Here is a 15614-nt window from a genome sequence, read left to right on the forward strand (position 1 = left end):
GCCAGGTGGATCTCTGTGAGTTCGAGGACAGCCTGGGCTACCAAGTGAGTTCCAGGAAAGGCGCAAAGCTACACAGAGAAACCCTGTCTCGAAAAAACCAAAAATAAATAAATAAATAAATAAATAAATAAATAAATAAATAAATAAATAAAATAAAAACCCAAGTTTATAAAAAGCACCTTTTGAATGTACAGTGGACCCTCCCGGAGGCAGAAGCAACATTCTCAAATGTCAAAAATAAAGAGGCTCAAAATCAAGACTGGATAGATAAAGTTGAAATTATGGGGGACTTGGGATATCTGCCTCTTGGTTGCAAAAGGGTTAGGTTTTAAGGCTTCAGTTAGGACAACCCAGAAGGCCTGGATTCCTCAGAGGTAGAGCTAAAGCTTGCAACATAAAGCAAATACCCTATATGGCTGAAGGGCACATGCGCATTATGATAGCATGGGTTAGGATATTTCCCCATTAGCAATGGAAGCCATCAGGAAAACGAGTCTCCGCCTTGCACTTTGGGGAGAGAAAGTCTTCATGGATAGTTCAAAGCTATTGGCCTCATTGTCATAGTCCCAGATATCTTAAGCTGAGAAGAAAAATTAAGTCAAAGTGGTGGTTCAAAACCCAAAACAGTCAACTTTTCTCTATAGGGTCCCAATGCATGACTCCCATAGATAGCATCTATGTCATTAATAAAATTATAAAACAACCATTAACAAATAAACCATTAATAAAATCACATGTAACGACCACCATGAATGAAAGTCAGAAGAAGGAAAAACTAACAATAGAAATACATTCCATTGACTGGAGAATAAAATAATGTTTAAAACCTATAAAGAAGGAAATAGGTGGCTCAAAAATATGAGCAAGAGACTTGCACTTGTCACCTGTGGCTTTCAAACCATAAATAACCAAAAGGAGACCGAAAGGCAGGAGGAGGAGGCAGACTGGCTGGGGACCTCAGCACTTAGCGACTGCCATGGCAACCGGCGTCCGGGGCTTTCCTGCCTCCCATCTGTCCTGACGGTTCACTGGAGAAGACCGTAACTCAAAACTGCACAAAGCTCCAAGAAAAGTTGGCTCTCCCCAGCCACAGGGTGAGAAAAGGGAGATTTATAAGACAGAAGCCCTTTCGATAGTATCTGCGCTGATCTAGCCAAGCAGTGCCGGAGGTACCCCTCCCAAAGAGAGGCTGGAGAGGGGCAAAGAGGGAGCGAGTCCTCGAAAAGAAAAGTTACAAATGACGGGACACTGACATAATGGAATCGTTTATAGAATTAAGCAGGTTTGCAGAGGCGACCACAGTACATCAAGCCAGGAACACACAGCAGGCCACGGCACAATACAGTTCCACCCAAGGGGTGATTCCACTCTGTCGCCCCATGTGCTCCACGTGCATGGTTTGAGGACATGGTATCTCTGGAGTGTTAGGTCACTAGCTCTTGTTTTCACTTCCGTTTGTTTGTTTGCTGTGCTGGATGGAACCCAAGGCCTCACTCACGCGTGCGAGGAGAGCACTCACTCACGTGTGTGAGGAGAGCACTCCCCTTTCCCAGGTAGGCCCTGCTTTGTGTACAGTGCTTACAGAGCTGTGGTGGACCACTTTAGGAAAATGCAGATGGGTCAAAGTCCAGAGTTGGAAGACTCAGAGAGCACTTCTCCTCCCCCAGGGCCAGAATGCTGGCGGCTGTTGAGAAGAGACCTGGGGTTGTGTTTACTGACCTTCTCCATCACAAACAGCACATCTGTAGGAACGCCACACCAGGAAGGCGCATCCTGGTCTGCTCACATAGGTGGTGGAAAAGCAGCCAGCCTAACAGCTGCCCTAGGAGCGAGCATTTTAAATCTTGTAGAAAATGGAAGTACAGTGACAAGGAGATGTCCACTGAGCCACCCCCGGTGCCCCCCAAGCCACCCAGGACGGTTTCATTTGCAGAGCAGGAGTCTCTTTGGCCTTTTCCTGAGGATTAGAAGAAAGCTGTCTTCTAGTTTTTTAACCTGCTCTGTTGGACCAGTACCTGCTTTCCTAGAGCGTTCCCGGAATTTCTAGCCATTTGGCAAGCAGCCAGGAAGACAGGGTGTCCGCATGTCACTCACAGCCCCCACACCTTATTTGTACAAACTACCAGAGAGTTAAATAGACCTCTCTAGATGGAACGTGCCTTAATGGCGCTGTTCGGCACTGCATTCCCTCTGGACTACTAGGCCTGAGCTTGTGAATATGCCACAATCAAGGCAGGTCAATTAGCCCTAATTATGCTCACTGAGTTTCTTAACATCGCTATTACATTAAGTGGTAATATTAAATGTGTAACATTTTTTATTCCTCTCGTTGCTCACTTACACATCAGATGACACAGAGAAGTGCGTCCCTGTTGCTTCCTTCTGGCCCTCTCCCATGCTACAGACCAGCCAAGACAGGTGAGCAAAAGCTGTACGCCACCTCACTGCTGAGACAGCGGTAGAGAGTTGCCCAGTGCCTGAGTGATGCTCTCGATGAGCAACTCTCTACCGACTGTAAGGGATTTGATATTTCAGAACTGAGTCTTCACATGGGGCTTTGAATTAGCTGTTTCTCCAGGCTACACCCCTTGGATCAAATGAGCCCCTTTCCTCGAGTAAGATCCTGAAGCCAAGGAAGAATCTTATTCATGAGGAATATTCTTTCTTCCTAGAATCTTTCCTTATGAAAGGGAATGGCAGTTTGTCATGAGGGAGTTAAAAATACAAAGCCCTTTCACCCAGTAATTCCACCTCTAGATATCTTTCATAACAACCAGAACTGCACCCAAAGGTGGTGTTCTGTGCATGTGTGCACACTGGTTTATGTATGCCCACTCATGGCGGGGGGCATGTATGTGTGGAGGCAAGAGGACAATCATGGGGTGCCATTCATCAGGTGCCACCCCTCCCCCTGTTTTGAGAGAGTCTCTCACTGGCCTGACACTTATTAAGTAGTCTTGGTTGACTGGCCATGGAGCCCCAGGGATCCATCTGTCTCCGCCTCCCCGGTGCTGGGATTACAAAGCTTTATGGACTGAGCCTTCTCCCTAGTCCTTCCTGTTCACAAAGGCTTCTATGCAAGGAAGCTCATTTCATTGTTACTTGTTCATAGAGAAAGTCTGGGAACTTCATACGCCTTCAGCAGAAAGGAATGGTGTAACGGAGGTATAGTCCACATGTGGGAATTCTGGGCAGCCGTCACCGAAGCCAGTTTTCAAGGATTATTTAATGACCTTGGAAATGCTCTCACTATAATGTTAAGTAATGAAAGCAGCACACTAGTGGGACCGCAGAATGGCACAGCCTCTGTGGAGGGAGATTTGGCCGGCTACACCCCAATTCCACGCGCATTACCCTTTGCCCAGTGGTTTCCTTCCAGGAGCCTCTCCCAAGGCTGCACTGGTGAAAACATATCCATGCCCACTCCCTACTGCATCACCATCTGTGATGGAGAGAGTAGGAGCCACCCTGTGGCCATCACCAGAGGACGGATTAGGTAAATTTTCAGAGATTCACAACTGAGGACTATATAACTATAAAGGCGGTACGGAAGAATTTATGGCCTTATTTAGAAAGATCTCCAGGATATTCTAATATTTTGTTAAGAAAAAAAAAGCCAAAACATAGAACAATTTATATGGTGCAGCCTTTTGTGTAAGAGATAAATACAAGATGTGTGAGGCTACTACCTATAAATATGGAGTGCTAGTTATAGTAAAATGTTTCTAAATAGCTAGAAGTTGTAGATTTTAAAATAATAAAAAGCTCGAACTGTAAACACGTGTACTAAAACATGTAAATCAGTAACAGCTGTTTATTCTCATCACTCGGCCCTGTACTGTGTATGCCGTACTTTGACACCGTTAACACTTGAGTACACTTACTGATACCAGCATCAACAGACATGTGAGCAGTGTTCGCACTGTGCAGTGTGGAACCTCTGTGGCTCCGTTATTACCTCCTGGGACCACTGTCTATGCAGCCCATCACTGCCTGAGACACCATTAGGTGGTGCATGGATTCAGCACAGCCATAGGATTATGCAACTGTTACCACAAGCAGTTTTAGAACGAACGTTTCTCTCTGCCCCAAACCCCTCACATAGCTGAGGCTAGCTTCAAAATCACCATGCAGCCAACAATGACCTTGAACTCTTGACCCTCTTACCTCTACCTCCCAAGTGCTAGGATTATCTGCCTGTGTTACCAGGACAGGCATTTACTGAATTTCTTGATTGCATCAAGGGGGCTGCATTGAGTGAGTGGCTTACATCATCTAGGTTTGCCCTCCCTGCCTGATGGTAAACCTCGACAGTCCACTTAAGGAGGCTAAGAGACAAGAGTCTGAGCAGGTCTGGGAAGGCATCTGTAGGAAGGACTAGTTGGGAGAAGACCCTGTTCAGGACCAAATGGCACAAGTATAAAAGGGTCTGTGAGAACGCAGAACGGCTTGCTGCCTGCCTGGCTAGCGTCTTGCTGGTGCATACATCGAGGCAGTGTAGCTGATGTTGCTGAGCCGTCCCTAACTGATGCCAGAATCTAGCTTGTTTGGCCTTCCAGAGAGGACTGAGAAGCAGTAATTCCCCAGCTCTTTCAGGCCTTCAGCACAGACTAGGGCTGCTAAGACATCCATCCCCTTTAGGAACTGAGCAGCAGCCAGGCTCTCAGCCGTTCTAGTGTGCAGATGGCCAGGGTTAGACTACCAAACCACCATCAGCTGGAGCCATTCTAGTAAACATCTCCCTTCGGTTGGTTTGTTTGTTTTTGAGACAGGCTCTCACTATGGAGCCCTGGCTGTCCTGGAACTCATATGTAAAGCAGGCTGGCTGGAGCTCACAGAGATCCACCTGCTTCTGTTTCAGGAGGGATAACAGGTGTGTTCCACCAGGCCCAGGACAAATCCTGTTTTATAATATACATACGCGTTAGTGGTTCTCTTCCTCTGGAGAACTCTAATCCACCCTATAATAACAGGGACGCATTTTTCAGAACACACACATACAAGGACCTGGCTTTTCTCTCTTCTGCACACTGCAAATAGTAATGATAGTAATAATAATACAATGAAAACACATAGCACAATTAAATGGCACGACTGCTTAAAAGCACTGGCCATGAACCATGCAGAATGTGCTGGAGAAAGTTTTTTTTTCAAACTCACAGAACTCATCAAGGGCGGTACTGCATTCCTGTAATCACTACAGCCAGGAGGCAGAGGCAGGAAGACCCAGAAACCAAGGGCAGTCTGGGCTATGTAAGAAGATCCTGTCAAAACAAAACAAAAGCCAGAAAAAAAAAAATCACTCACAAAACACAATGATATTGTACCAAAGGTTCTAAAGCATATTTCTCAGTTTGGAGTAGGGGGAGGGGACTCACTCACTGCTAGTGGTGACACTTGTTTTTCTACATTTGGGGGGTAGCCAAGCAGCCCCACTGGGAGAGGGAAAGCCCTCTTATAGTGATTCTAGCTGTCAATCAGAAGCCATGACAAAACCGTAACCTCTAGCTTTGGGTCACATTGTGGTAAGTACAAAGCCAACAGAAGATGGGAGGTTGGGGAAAGAGGGCAGGAAGGATTGCAGCTGAGGAAGAGCAAGACTGCATCAGGGTTGCTCCAAAGCAATGTCCTTCCTTCCCGAGCAGAACATGAAGGTTTTACCCAGGGAACCCACGCACATTCACGTAAGGAAGGCACGTTTAGGGGCAGGCACATTTCTGGGCATACTTGGAAAGGTGCACATTTCTGAGCACGTTCAGTTTAAGGTTATAGGTCACAAGGTCACTCTTCAGAGAGTTTTAATTAAAATATAAAGAACAGCTATTTTTTTATGTGTATGAGTGTTTTGCCCACATGCATGTTTATGAACCACATGTGTGCCTGGTATGGGAGAAGGTCAGAAGAGGACATCGGATCCCCCAGGACTGGAGTACAGATGGTTGTGAGCCATCACATGGGTGCTAGGAATGGGACCTGGGTCCTTTGCAAGAGCAACAAGTGCTCTTAACTACTGAGTCAACCCTGATCAGGAGATGCTAAACTCGGAGAGATGTAGAGCAGAGAAACCAGACCAATAGATCTGAACCCACAGATCAAGTTTGGCATCGACAAAAGTGAGAAAACAAGACACTGCCCCCTCAGGAGGTGATGCGGTGTGATGCTCCTGATACTGAGGTAAAGTCTGAAGAAAATCTGCTGACCTGAGTCAGCCTCATTTTCAGCCTCGAGTACTCAGAGCAGGAAGAAGACACTACCAAGAGCACAGCTGACCCTGGTCCATCAACACTGGCAGAGCTGACTTCAGGACTGCTGAAGTCACGGTGAGGGGAGGAAAATGTGTATTCAAGTCTCTCAAGGTACAGACCTGCCACACTCATATTAGGCGCTTTACCGCTTCACACCCACGCTAGTGAGCACCCACAGCCACGAGGCAGCAGAAAAAGACACAAAAATCAAAGGCAGTTTGGTCCACTTCAAAGTAACAGTCCTTGGAAAGTAGGGGACAAGGACACAAAACAACAGAAAAAAATTAATAACTGACGGGCCAACATCCGGTTACTGGGTTGTCGTGTCTTGTGGCAGTACAGAGGGTGCGACCCAGGGCCTTGAAGCATTGTGTGTGGAACTGGCCTGTTTAGAACTCTGGCCTATTGTCTGTCCTGATTTCTCAGAAGGCTAAATGACAAGTGTCCCAGTTTGGCTGAATGCAAACATGGGTGACCCCATTATGACTTTAGCCGTTGGAACCCCATAGAGAAGCTTAGCATCAATCAATGGCTTCCAATGATGTTCATTTAAACATTTAAATAGTAATTCTCTATTGGACTCCACTTTTAACATTGTGTATAATAGATCTTCAAAATGTTAAATGCTGATCACCAGAGCATAACAGAACAAGTATTATAAGTGTGCAGGGAGGTGGGGCCAGGTTTAGATTACAAATGTATCTAAAGGAACAGATTATCAACTAATTGCCTACAATTGGTCTCAGTCTCTTGTTTGGGACCTGGATGATTAGCATGATCAAAGGAGCTTTCTGTTTGTCCCTAAATGTGGAAAAGGAGATGGGGTGAGATAGCCCCTCTGCTCACTGCTGTATGGGGTGGGGTGGGGTGAGATAGCCCCTCTCCGCTCACTGCTGTATGGGGTGAGGTGGGGTGAGATAGCCCCTCTCCGCTCACTGCTGTATGGGGTGGGGTGGGGTGAGATAGCCCCTTTCCTCTCACTGCTGTATGGGGTGAGGTGGGGTGAGATAGCCCCTCTCCGCTCACTGCTGTATGGGTTGGGGTGGGGTGAGATAGCCCCTCTACTCACTGCTGTATGGGGTGAGGTGGGGTGAGATAGCCCCTCTGCTCACTGCTGTATGGGGTGAGGTGGGGTGAGATAGCCCCTCTCCTCTCACTGCTGTATGGGATGGGGTGGGGTGAGATAGCCCCTCTCTGCTCCCTGCTGTATGGGGTGGGGTGGGGTGAGATAGCCCCTCTCTGCTCACTGCTGTATGGCATGGGGTGAGATAGCCCCTCTGCTCCCTGCTGTTGACCACTGGCTGATTTGCCTTTCATGGCCTTGACCACCCTCTAAGAATGTTTCTTTATATATCTCCTTCCCTATCCAGGACATAGGAAATAATAATGTGAAAATGTTCTGAGAAGTGTAAGAGGATTATAACATTTTTAAAATATATTCTCTGAGTCGATATTGTTTTCCCTAATCAACATCTCTTATTTCCCAATTCTTCTAGAATTGTTCTTAAACCACTCTGGGATACAGTTTGAATAGGAAACTCTGAGAGGAGATTATATTTTCAATTAGAGATTATTTAGTTTTCTATTTACTATATGGCATTAGAGAAAGAATTTTCCTCCTAACTTAAAAAACTTTAATTTTAATACCAATAAAATTAAAACATTATTTCTGGAATGTTCTTTGAGAACTAGGGATATTAAGCATTTATAGGTCTATGCAAAACCTCTGCCTGATTCAACAACAAAGTATAGTCTCTCCTTATGTCCTAATTTCTGTTACTTTAATAAGAATATTTAAAAACCTGACAAAGGCAACTTAAGGGAGAAATGGATTATTTTAGCTCACAGTTCCAGGTTACTGTCCATCACAGCAGGGCAGTCAGGTGGCAGGACCCACGGCCAAGAGCAGAGAGAAATGCATGCATGCATGCATGCCTCCTGATCAACTCCACTCTACTCCTACATAGTTTAGAGCCCACACCCCAGGAATGGCGCTGCCCACTCTTATGCTGGTCTTCAGATTCCCTGTCACACCCACATCCACTATGGATCCAGTTTGTGTATAACTTCAATCCCTCCTCCTATAGCTCTCACTGACATCTTCACCTGTATGTAGTGGCTCACGAAAGTGTGTGTGTGTGTGTGTGTGTGTGTGTGTGTGTGTGTGTGTGTGTGTGTGTGTGTGTGATGTGTTCTCTGGATACCTTACCATGGCAGGTTAGATGCCGCTAAGACAAACACGAGATCCTCCGAGTGGGCCAAGCCGTCCATCTGCACCAGTAGCTCCGTCTTCATCCGAAGGCTTCCCTCGTGCTCTGCCCTGCAGAGACAAGGAGACAGGATTCCCTCTCACGCCAGAGGCTTTGCCTCACAACAAGGGGGGCCCTCACAGCAACCGCCCTGTGACTGTAAAACAAGCTCCATTCTGATAGCAAATAAGTTAAAGAAAATGGGCAAGGTAAATGATGCAAGGAGTATATTTAAAAGAAAAACAACAGTTGATGCAGAACTAAAAAAAAAAAATAATAACTGAAGAATGGTTAAACGTAACCCAGCTGTGTCCAACGGCTCCATTATTTAACCCTTTAAAAATGCCATAATTGCCAGGTGTGGTAGTGGCTTGACACTGGTGAGGCTGTTTGGGAAAGCTATATGGAAACCTACTATTTCATGTTTTGTGTGTGTGTGTGTGTGTGTGTGTGTGTGTGTGTATGTACATGTATATGTGTGTGCACAACATGTACACACACACATATTCATATAAAAGAGTTTAATTGGAGTTGCCCTTCACAGGGAATTACACTCATCTCAGAACCCATCCAAAGGTTGTCAAATAAAAAGTCCCACACTCTGCTCTCCTCTGTTGTTGGTCAAGGGTGTCCTAGAGAACCCCAAACAAGACAGGCTATTGCTGCTGCTCTTGATTGCCCATCAGAACTTGACTGTAAGACACTATTGCTGAAGACCGCACATCCATTGGTCATAAGACATTGAGAAATCATGTTAATATTGACCAGAAGCTTCCTCCCTACTGGGTAAGTACCAGAGGGTGCTATGAAGGATGCTGGGGGATCATCAGCAACGGATGTCAACAGTCTTTTGTTGTTATTGTTTTCCAAGACAGGGTCTCACGATGTATCTCTGGCTGTCCTGGAATTCAGTATGTTGGCCAGGCTGGCCTTGAACTCACAGAGATCCACCTGCCTCTGCCTCCTGAGTGCTGGGATTAAAGGCATGCAGCACTGTGCCTAGCTGGGGAGTTAACCATCTTATCCAGCTGTGTCCCCTGTAAACTGCAATAATGACTGGGATAGTAATAGTCACGTGAGTGTTACGGAGGTAACCAGCTGCTTTCTGACTGGAGCTAAGGCCCCCTTCACTGGACACAGTACATGCCTGGTACTGCAAATCCAGCCCCTAACACAAGGGTGGGGAGTTCACAGGCCCCAGGGGTGAACCTACTACTATTATTTTGCTAACTGGACATAGTATAAAACTGTACTCTAAATTCATAACTCTCTACCCATAGACTAGAGGCGCTCTCATACTTTATCAGAGAAGTTTCTTTGTGCAATAGATAGTGGCTGATGCAGAAACTCAAACTGCCAAAGTGCAGAGAAGTGGCTGGGGAGCTCAGCCACACCTGGGACAAATCTATAACACCCTTCCTCTCCTAAAGCTCAGGGACCATTTCAGAGATGGGGTAGAAAGGCTGTAAGAGCCAGAGGTCAGGGAGAACTGGAGTAAACAGCATCTCCTGGGCATGACAGGTCCGCTCCACTCATGACCTCACAGCAGCTGTGAATGCCTGCACCAGACCTGCACAAGAGCAAGCCAGTCAGCATGGAGTGGGAAGGCGTTCATGAGCCCTCACTCCTAACTGAGGAGCTACGGACAGGTGATGGCTTCTAGGGGAGGGAAAGTCAGTTTTCTTAATGGTGTGTGGCTCCTGGTAAGTGAACCATGCCCCAGCAGATGGCCCTACACTCAGAAGTATATAGTCATCACAAAGAAGAGTCAATGAATTTTCAGATAAATAATTTTTAAAAAATGAAGACATGGGGCTGGAGAGATGGCTCAGAGGTTAAGAGCACTGAGTGCTCTTCCAGAGGTCCTGAGTTCAATTCCCAGCACCCACATGGTGGCTCACAACCATCTGTAATGAGATTTGGTGCCCTCTTCTGGTCTGCAATCATACATGCTGTATACATAATAAATAAATAAATCTTTAAAAAAAAAAAAAATGAAGACATGAGCCAGGCAGTGGTGGTGCACACCTTTAATCCCAGCACTCAGGAGGCAGAGATAGGCAGATCTCTGAGTCTGAGGCCAGCCTGGTCTACAAAGCAAGTTACAGAACAGCCAGGGCTACACAGAAAAGTAAGAAGTGAGGGGTGGTGCGGACCTGGAGAAATTAAAGGGAGTAACCGGGAGCAAATGTGCTCAGAATATACTGTATGAAATTCTCAAAGAATTAATAAAAATATTTTAAAATACATTTCAAAGAACTTAAAAATGGGGCCTGAGATAGTAGCTTAGTTGGTAAAGTAGTGCTGTCTAAGCCTCAAGAACCTAAGTATTGATCTGAGCATCCACATAGAAAGCCAGACACACACACACACACACACACACACACACACACACACACACACACACACACACACACAACATATGCCACACTCACAAAATCAAGCCAGCAAACCAACAAGCCTATTTGCCCTTTTGAAAGCACAACCAGAGAGCATTTGTAACCTTCCTTCTGAGGACATTTTTGGACTCTTAATCTTTAGAAATAATGCATGTGACAGATGTCAAAGAATCTCCGCTTTCCTTGGCCTCGCACACCATCAAGGACCGCCTCCAGGGAATGCAATGCAGAGGCAGCCCATCCTGTGGCTGCATGGGCCAGCCCCAGTCCCCACTGGCAGGCCCTCTGGCTCCAGAGGAGGTTATTTTGAGGCAGCCAGGCCATCATGGCAGCCTGGGATCCTGCGGCTGGATGATCTTCAGGCCTGAAAGCCACTCTGTGGGGAAGGGGGAAGGGAGGATGATATTTCCTCCGGTTATAAAAACTATTTAAATCAGCTACTCAGTTAACAGGATCTAATTTAAAGACCTTTCCATGTGTCTGCAGAAAATTTGTGGGCTTATTAATAGGCTCATTCTGCTGGTAAATGTCGATGGGCTTCCGACCATCACACACACTTACAAAAGGGAGAACTGATGACCAAAAAAAAACCAAGTCTGTTACCCAGGAGTCATGCCTCTCTGACTCATCACAGATTCCAGCTCGTCCAGGAAGATCGTGGAGGGGGCATGATAGCGGGCAAGTTCAAACAGCACCTGAGTGAGGAAAAGCCAGAGCAGGTTCAGATATATATTCTGAAGTTAGTCCTTGCCATACACTTCAACTTAAGCCCTCAAATAGTCCCAGATTAAAAGTTTAGAAGTGTTATAATACTAAGTACTTGTTCTATACCAGCACTCTGAGGCAGCTTTATAACCATCACTGTTATTTCTCCCTAGTTCTACCCTAGGGGGTTGGATGGTCCAATTATTTCCATTTATCATTTGATAAAATTAGAGCCAGAGAGAGTGGGTGGCTAGTTCCAGGTTACTAAAGATGAAGATGAGAGCTGAAGACAAAACTTAGTTCCCAAGCTTCTAATTGACTAGTTAACCCCCAGGGACACCTGCCAATCACACATTTCCGGTGGACACAAACATCCTTAAAATATATAAGATCATGTAGTAACTTCCCCTTTCATCCTTGGGCACAACAGGGTTATTCTCAGAAGGAAGAAATTCAGGAAAAGGACAGTCGTGAATAACAAATTGAAATTGTCCTTCTTGGCTCCCTGAGTGATTCCATGGGGGGCCCCCACCCCACCTCAACACTGATGGCTAGGATCATGTTCTTTGAACACTTTTTTCCTTTGTTTTGTTTGTCAGTGTTGCTGGGTTTTGTTGTCTTGAAACGGCTTAAGCTAGACAGGAACTCACAGCATCACTCAGGCTGGCCAGTGAACTCGGAGTGATCCTTCTGCTCTGCCTCTCAAATACTAGAGGAGCAGATTCTCAAAAGCAATTTTTGATTGAATATGATGTTCTGTTCCAGAGTAAAATACTACAGACTGAACAAGAACAAGAAAGCAGCCAGCAAAAGAACAGACATAAAAACCAATAATAAAGAACTCGACAGGGAGATATAGTGGTGGTGAACAGCAAAAAGAGCTAAATCTTTTTTTTTTTTTTTTTTTTAATCCTGCAACTGATCTCTTGAGCACCATATACAATTCTTCACTGGTTGATTAGAGAATGTGGCAGAGATATGGGAGAGAACAGAGATTCTTCAGTTGCCATGGGGGATTTATTCTCCATGTCACTCAGTATAAGGAAAACATCCCAGGACAGTAAGAGGGTTTTGAAAAGCTAGAGCGTGGCCTTCAGGAGCCTCGGCAGAACATCCCTCCAAGCCTCTGGACACTAAGGAGGAAATCTCTCTCATCCCTATGACTCAGGGTATGGTGAGTCCAAGGTGATGTGTCAGCACTTCCCTGTGCCAGAATCCTGGTTCATAGGACCTGGCTCCTTCTCATAAACTAAGAATTTCCTTAATTGAAATATCCCTTCCTAGACAAAGGAGGGAAGCTAAGGAGAGCCAAAAAATAAAGGAAACTTACAGGATCAGGAAGTAAAGGGAACTTAAAAGGCTCAGAGAATTTACAAGGCTCCAGGAATAAAGGGAACTTTCTAGGTTTAGGAAGTAAAGGAACTTACAAGACTCAGCAACTAGAGGGAACTCACAGGCTTGGGAAATAAAGGGAACTTATGAGACTCAAAGAATAAAGGGAATTTACAGGCTAGGGGAGTAAGAGGAATTCACAGGGCTCAGGGAGCTCCTGAAATACAAGATTTACAAGGCTGATCCCCTGGCTGTAGAAGCATGAACAACCGGTACAGAGAGGAGCTTCTGTGCTTGGTGGAGCTCCCTGCAGGTTGTTCAGGGAGCAGCAGGTATGCAGCCTCCATGAATCAGCACCTAAGCTTGGGGACCTTTTTGGTGGTGCAGATGCCTTTACTTCCATGACCACTCATCTATGCTCCAAAAACTCCCTGGTTGACCCTTGAATAGAATTCTCCAGTGCCCTCTCTGGGTGGACACGCATTTGTTCACATTTCCCCAGCAAAGCCATGAAACAAAGGGCAGTTCTGGGAAGCTTATCACTCACACCTCTCTCATACACTGTAGACCAGCTAAGTAGGAGCAAATAACTTTTCTTCCTGTCACAGACAGAGAAGCCCAATTATACCTGATTTTAAAGGTGACTACAATAGCAGCCATCTACACGATGAAAAAGAGGATAGTAGAACCCTCTATCAGACCTACACACAGTTTTAAGGAGCTTAGTCGGGTGTATAAGACCGAGGGGCTCCTAAACATGAAGTTAGAAGAACTAGCTGCATTTAGAACTTAGGTCTCCACATTGCTCAGATTACGGAGTTTCCATTCCCAGAGAATAAATAGAACCCTGGTAAGTGCTTCTAGAAGCATTAGTCTAAAATGTCCAGAGGTGCTTGGAGGAAGTTAAATCATCTGGGGGAGGGAGACGTAATCAGCAACAGGTGTATGCATTTGCTAAAGAGATCACTCAGCCATTCAATAGTGCTCCACTCCTAAGAGGCAGCAGCATTAGGAGAGGAGGGGGTTCACAGCCCAAAGGTTCCCTATAAATAACTCCTTAATTGGAATAGAAAGAGGAACCAATGGGAGAAAACGCTTTTCTGATTTAGGGGAAGGTCCTAAAGGGTTGGTGTGCTCTCTCTAAAAACCTTTACAGGAAGGAGAAGTTGACAGAATGACTAACACTCTCCAGGTGAGGACCTTCCCCAAGTCTCAAAGAACGAGGAAAAAGTAACCTCCACAAGGACATAAGATAAGATCCTTCAAGACTGGCAGAAGTTTCCAGTTTCCTCTTGAATATTTTTTCAAATATTTAAATTAAAATATATTTTTCATAAGAAAAAAGAAATATAAGCATCTTCTAAAGTAACTTGTAAAATGCTCAAATTAGGGGCCTGGGAGATGGCTCATTCAGTGAGGTGCCTGCCACGTGAATAGGAGGATATGAGTTCATATATTCCAAATTAAAGAAATGTATGTTCTCATGCATTTTTCATAAAGCCAGATTTACTCTTTTAAATATGTGGTGAAAGAGATGAAGAACTGGGAGAGGGAGCATTGCCTCACTCCTGGAATAATACTAAAGCAGAAAAAAACGGAACTAAATAAAATACAGAGAAGGGAGCATTCTTGTGACTGGCATTTCTAGCCATTCAACACTAAACAAGAAACATCTTCTTTCCATCTCTGTTGAGGTTATTCATAAAATATACAAATGTACATGTCTGTCCACCTAAGGTTCGTCCAGGGAGTCTGGGATCTTTCTTTCAGCACCTTGCAATGTCTTGTACTCATGGTTCAAAACACTTTTTGTGACAGGACATGAATCTATACTATTCAGGGCAGGGCATGTTTTGTGAGTTGTATTGCTGTTACTCGATACACAGAAATTAAACACACACATCCCAAACAGTTTTAGGCTGATAATGATTGCAGTTAATTAAATCTCAGCTCTTTGAAGTTGAGCTAACCAGAACTCTGGAGATGCACACGTGTAGGTGCAGATAAGCAGAAATCCCTGGGGATGTGACCTGAGATAGATCGCTTCTCGGCCTTTTGGCTAAGATCAAGTGTGACCTGAGATAGCCTCAAGATAAAGATCAAAGCAGAAAATGTAGATATATATTTTCACAGATTTCATCTTGATCCAGGCATGGTGGTATACATCTATAATCCCAGCACCTAGGAGAATGAGGTGATCCCAGCATATGGATCATGAGTTCAAGGCCAGCCTGGACTACATGTACAAAAAGATCTTGTCTCAAAACAGCACCACTACAATAAACAGAACAACAGGAAAGAAAGACAATGTTGAGGGGTTGATAAAAATTCATAAAAGCCTAAACATTTGAAACAACTTGAAAACAGTATCAAGGGGCTCAGGGCTAATTTAGTATTATGGCACTTGCCTGGCGTGCAAAAGGCCTGTATTTAATCCCCAGAAAAAGGAGGAATGAGCCGGGCGGTGGTGGCGCACGCCTTTAATCCCAGAACTCGGGAGGCAGAGCCAGGCTGATCTCTGTGAGTTCAAGGGAAGCCTGGGCTACCAATTGAGTTCCAGGAAAGGTGCAAAGCTACACAGAGAAACCTTGTCTGGAAAAACTTTAAAAAAAAAAAATGAATGAATAAATAAGTAGTCAAAGTAATAAATAATAGATACGGTTTTATTTTTTTAACCAACCCTT

General features: G+C 45.1%; 1 protein-coding gene across 1 annotated transcript in view; it reads right to left on the bottom strand.

Annotated features, from left to right (window-relative positions):
- The window catches only part of Katnal2 (katanin catalytic subunit A1 like 2), a 75417-nt gene that overhangs the window by 14672 nt on the left and 45131 nt on the right, over positions 1-15614 (bottom strand). The window contains exons 12-13 of the mRNA XM_006973843.4: positions 11497-11588; positions 8455-8565 (exon numbers count right to left, since the gene is read on the bottom strand). Coding sequence (XP_006973905.1) covers positions 8455-8565; positions 11497-11588 — 203 coding nt within the window. The remainder of the gene's footprint in view (positions 1-8454; positions 8566-11496; positions 11589-15614) is intronic.

The sequence above is a fragment of the Peromyscus maniculatus genome, chromosome 19 (assembly GCF_049852395.1).
Source record: "Peromyscus maniculatus bairdii isolate BWxNUB_F1_BW_parent chromosome 19, HU_Pman_BW_mat_3.1, whole genome shotgun sequence".
NCBI classification, from domain to species: domain Eukaryota; kingdom Metazoa; phylum Chordata; class Mammalia; order Rodentia; family Cricetidae; genus Peromyscus; species Peromyscus maniculatus.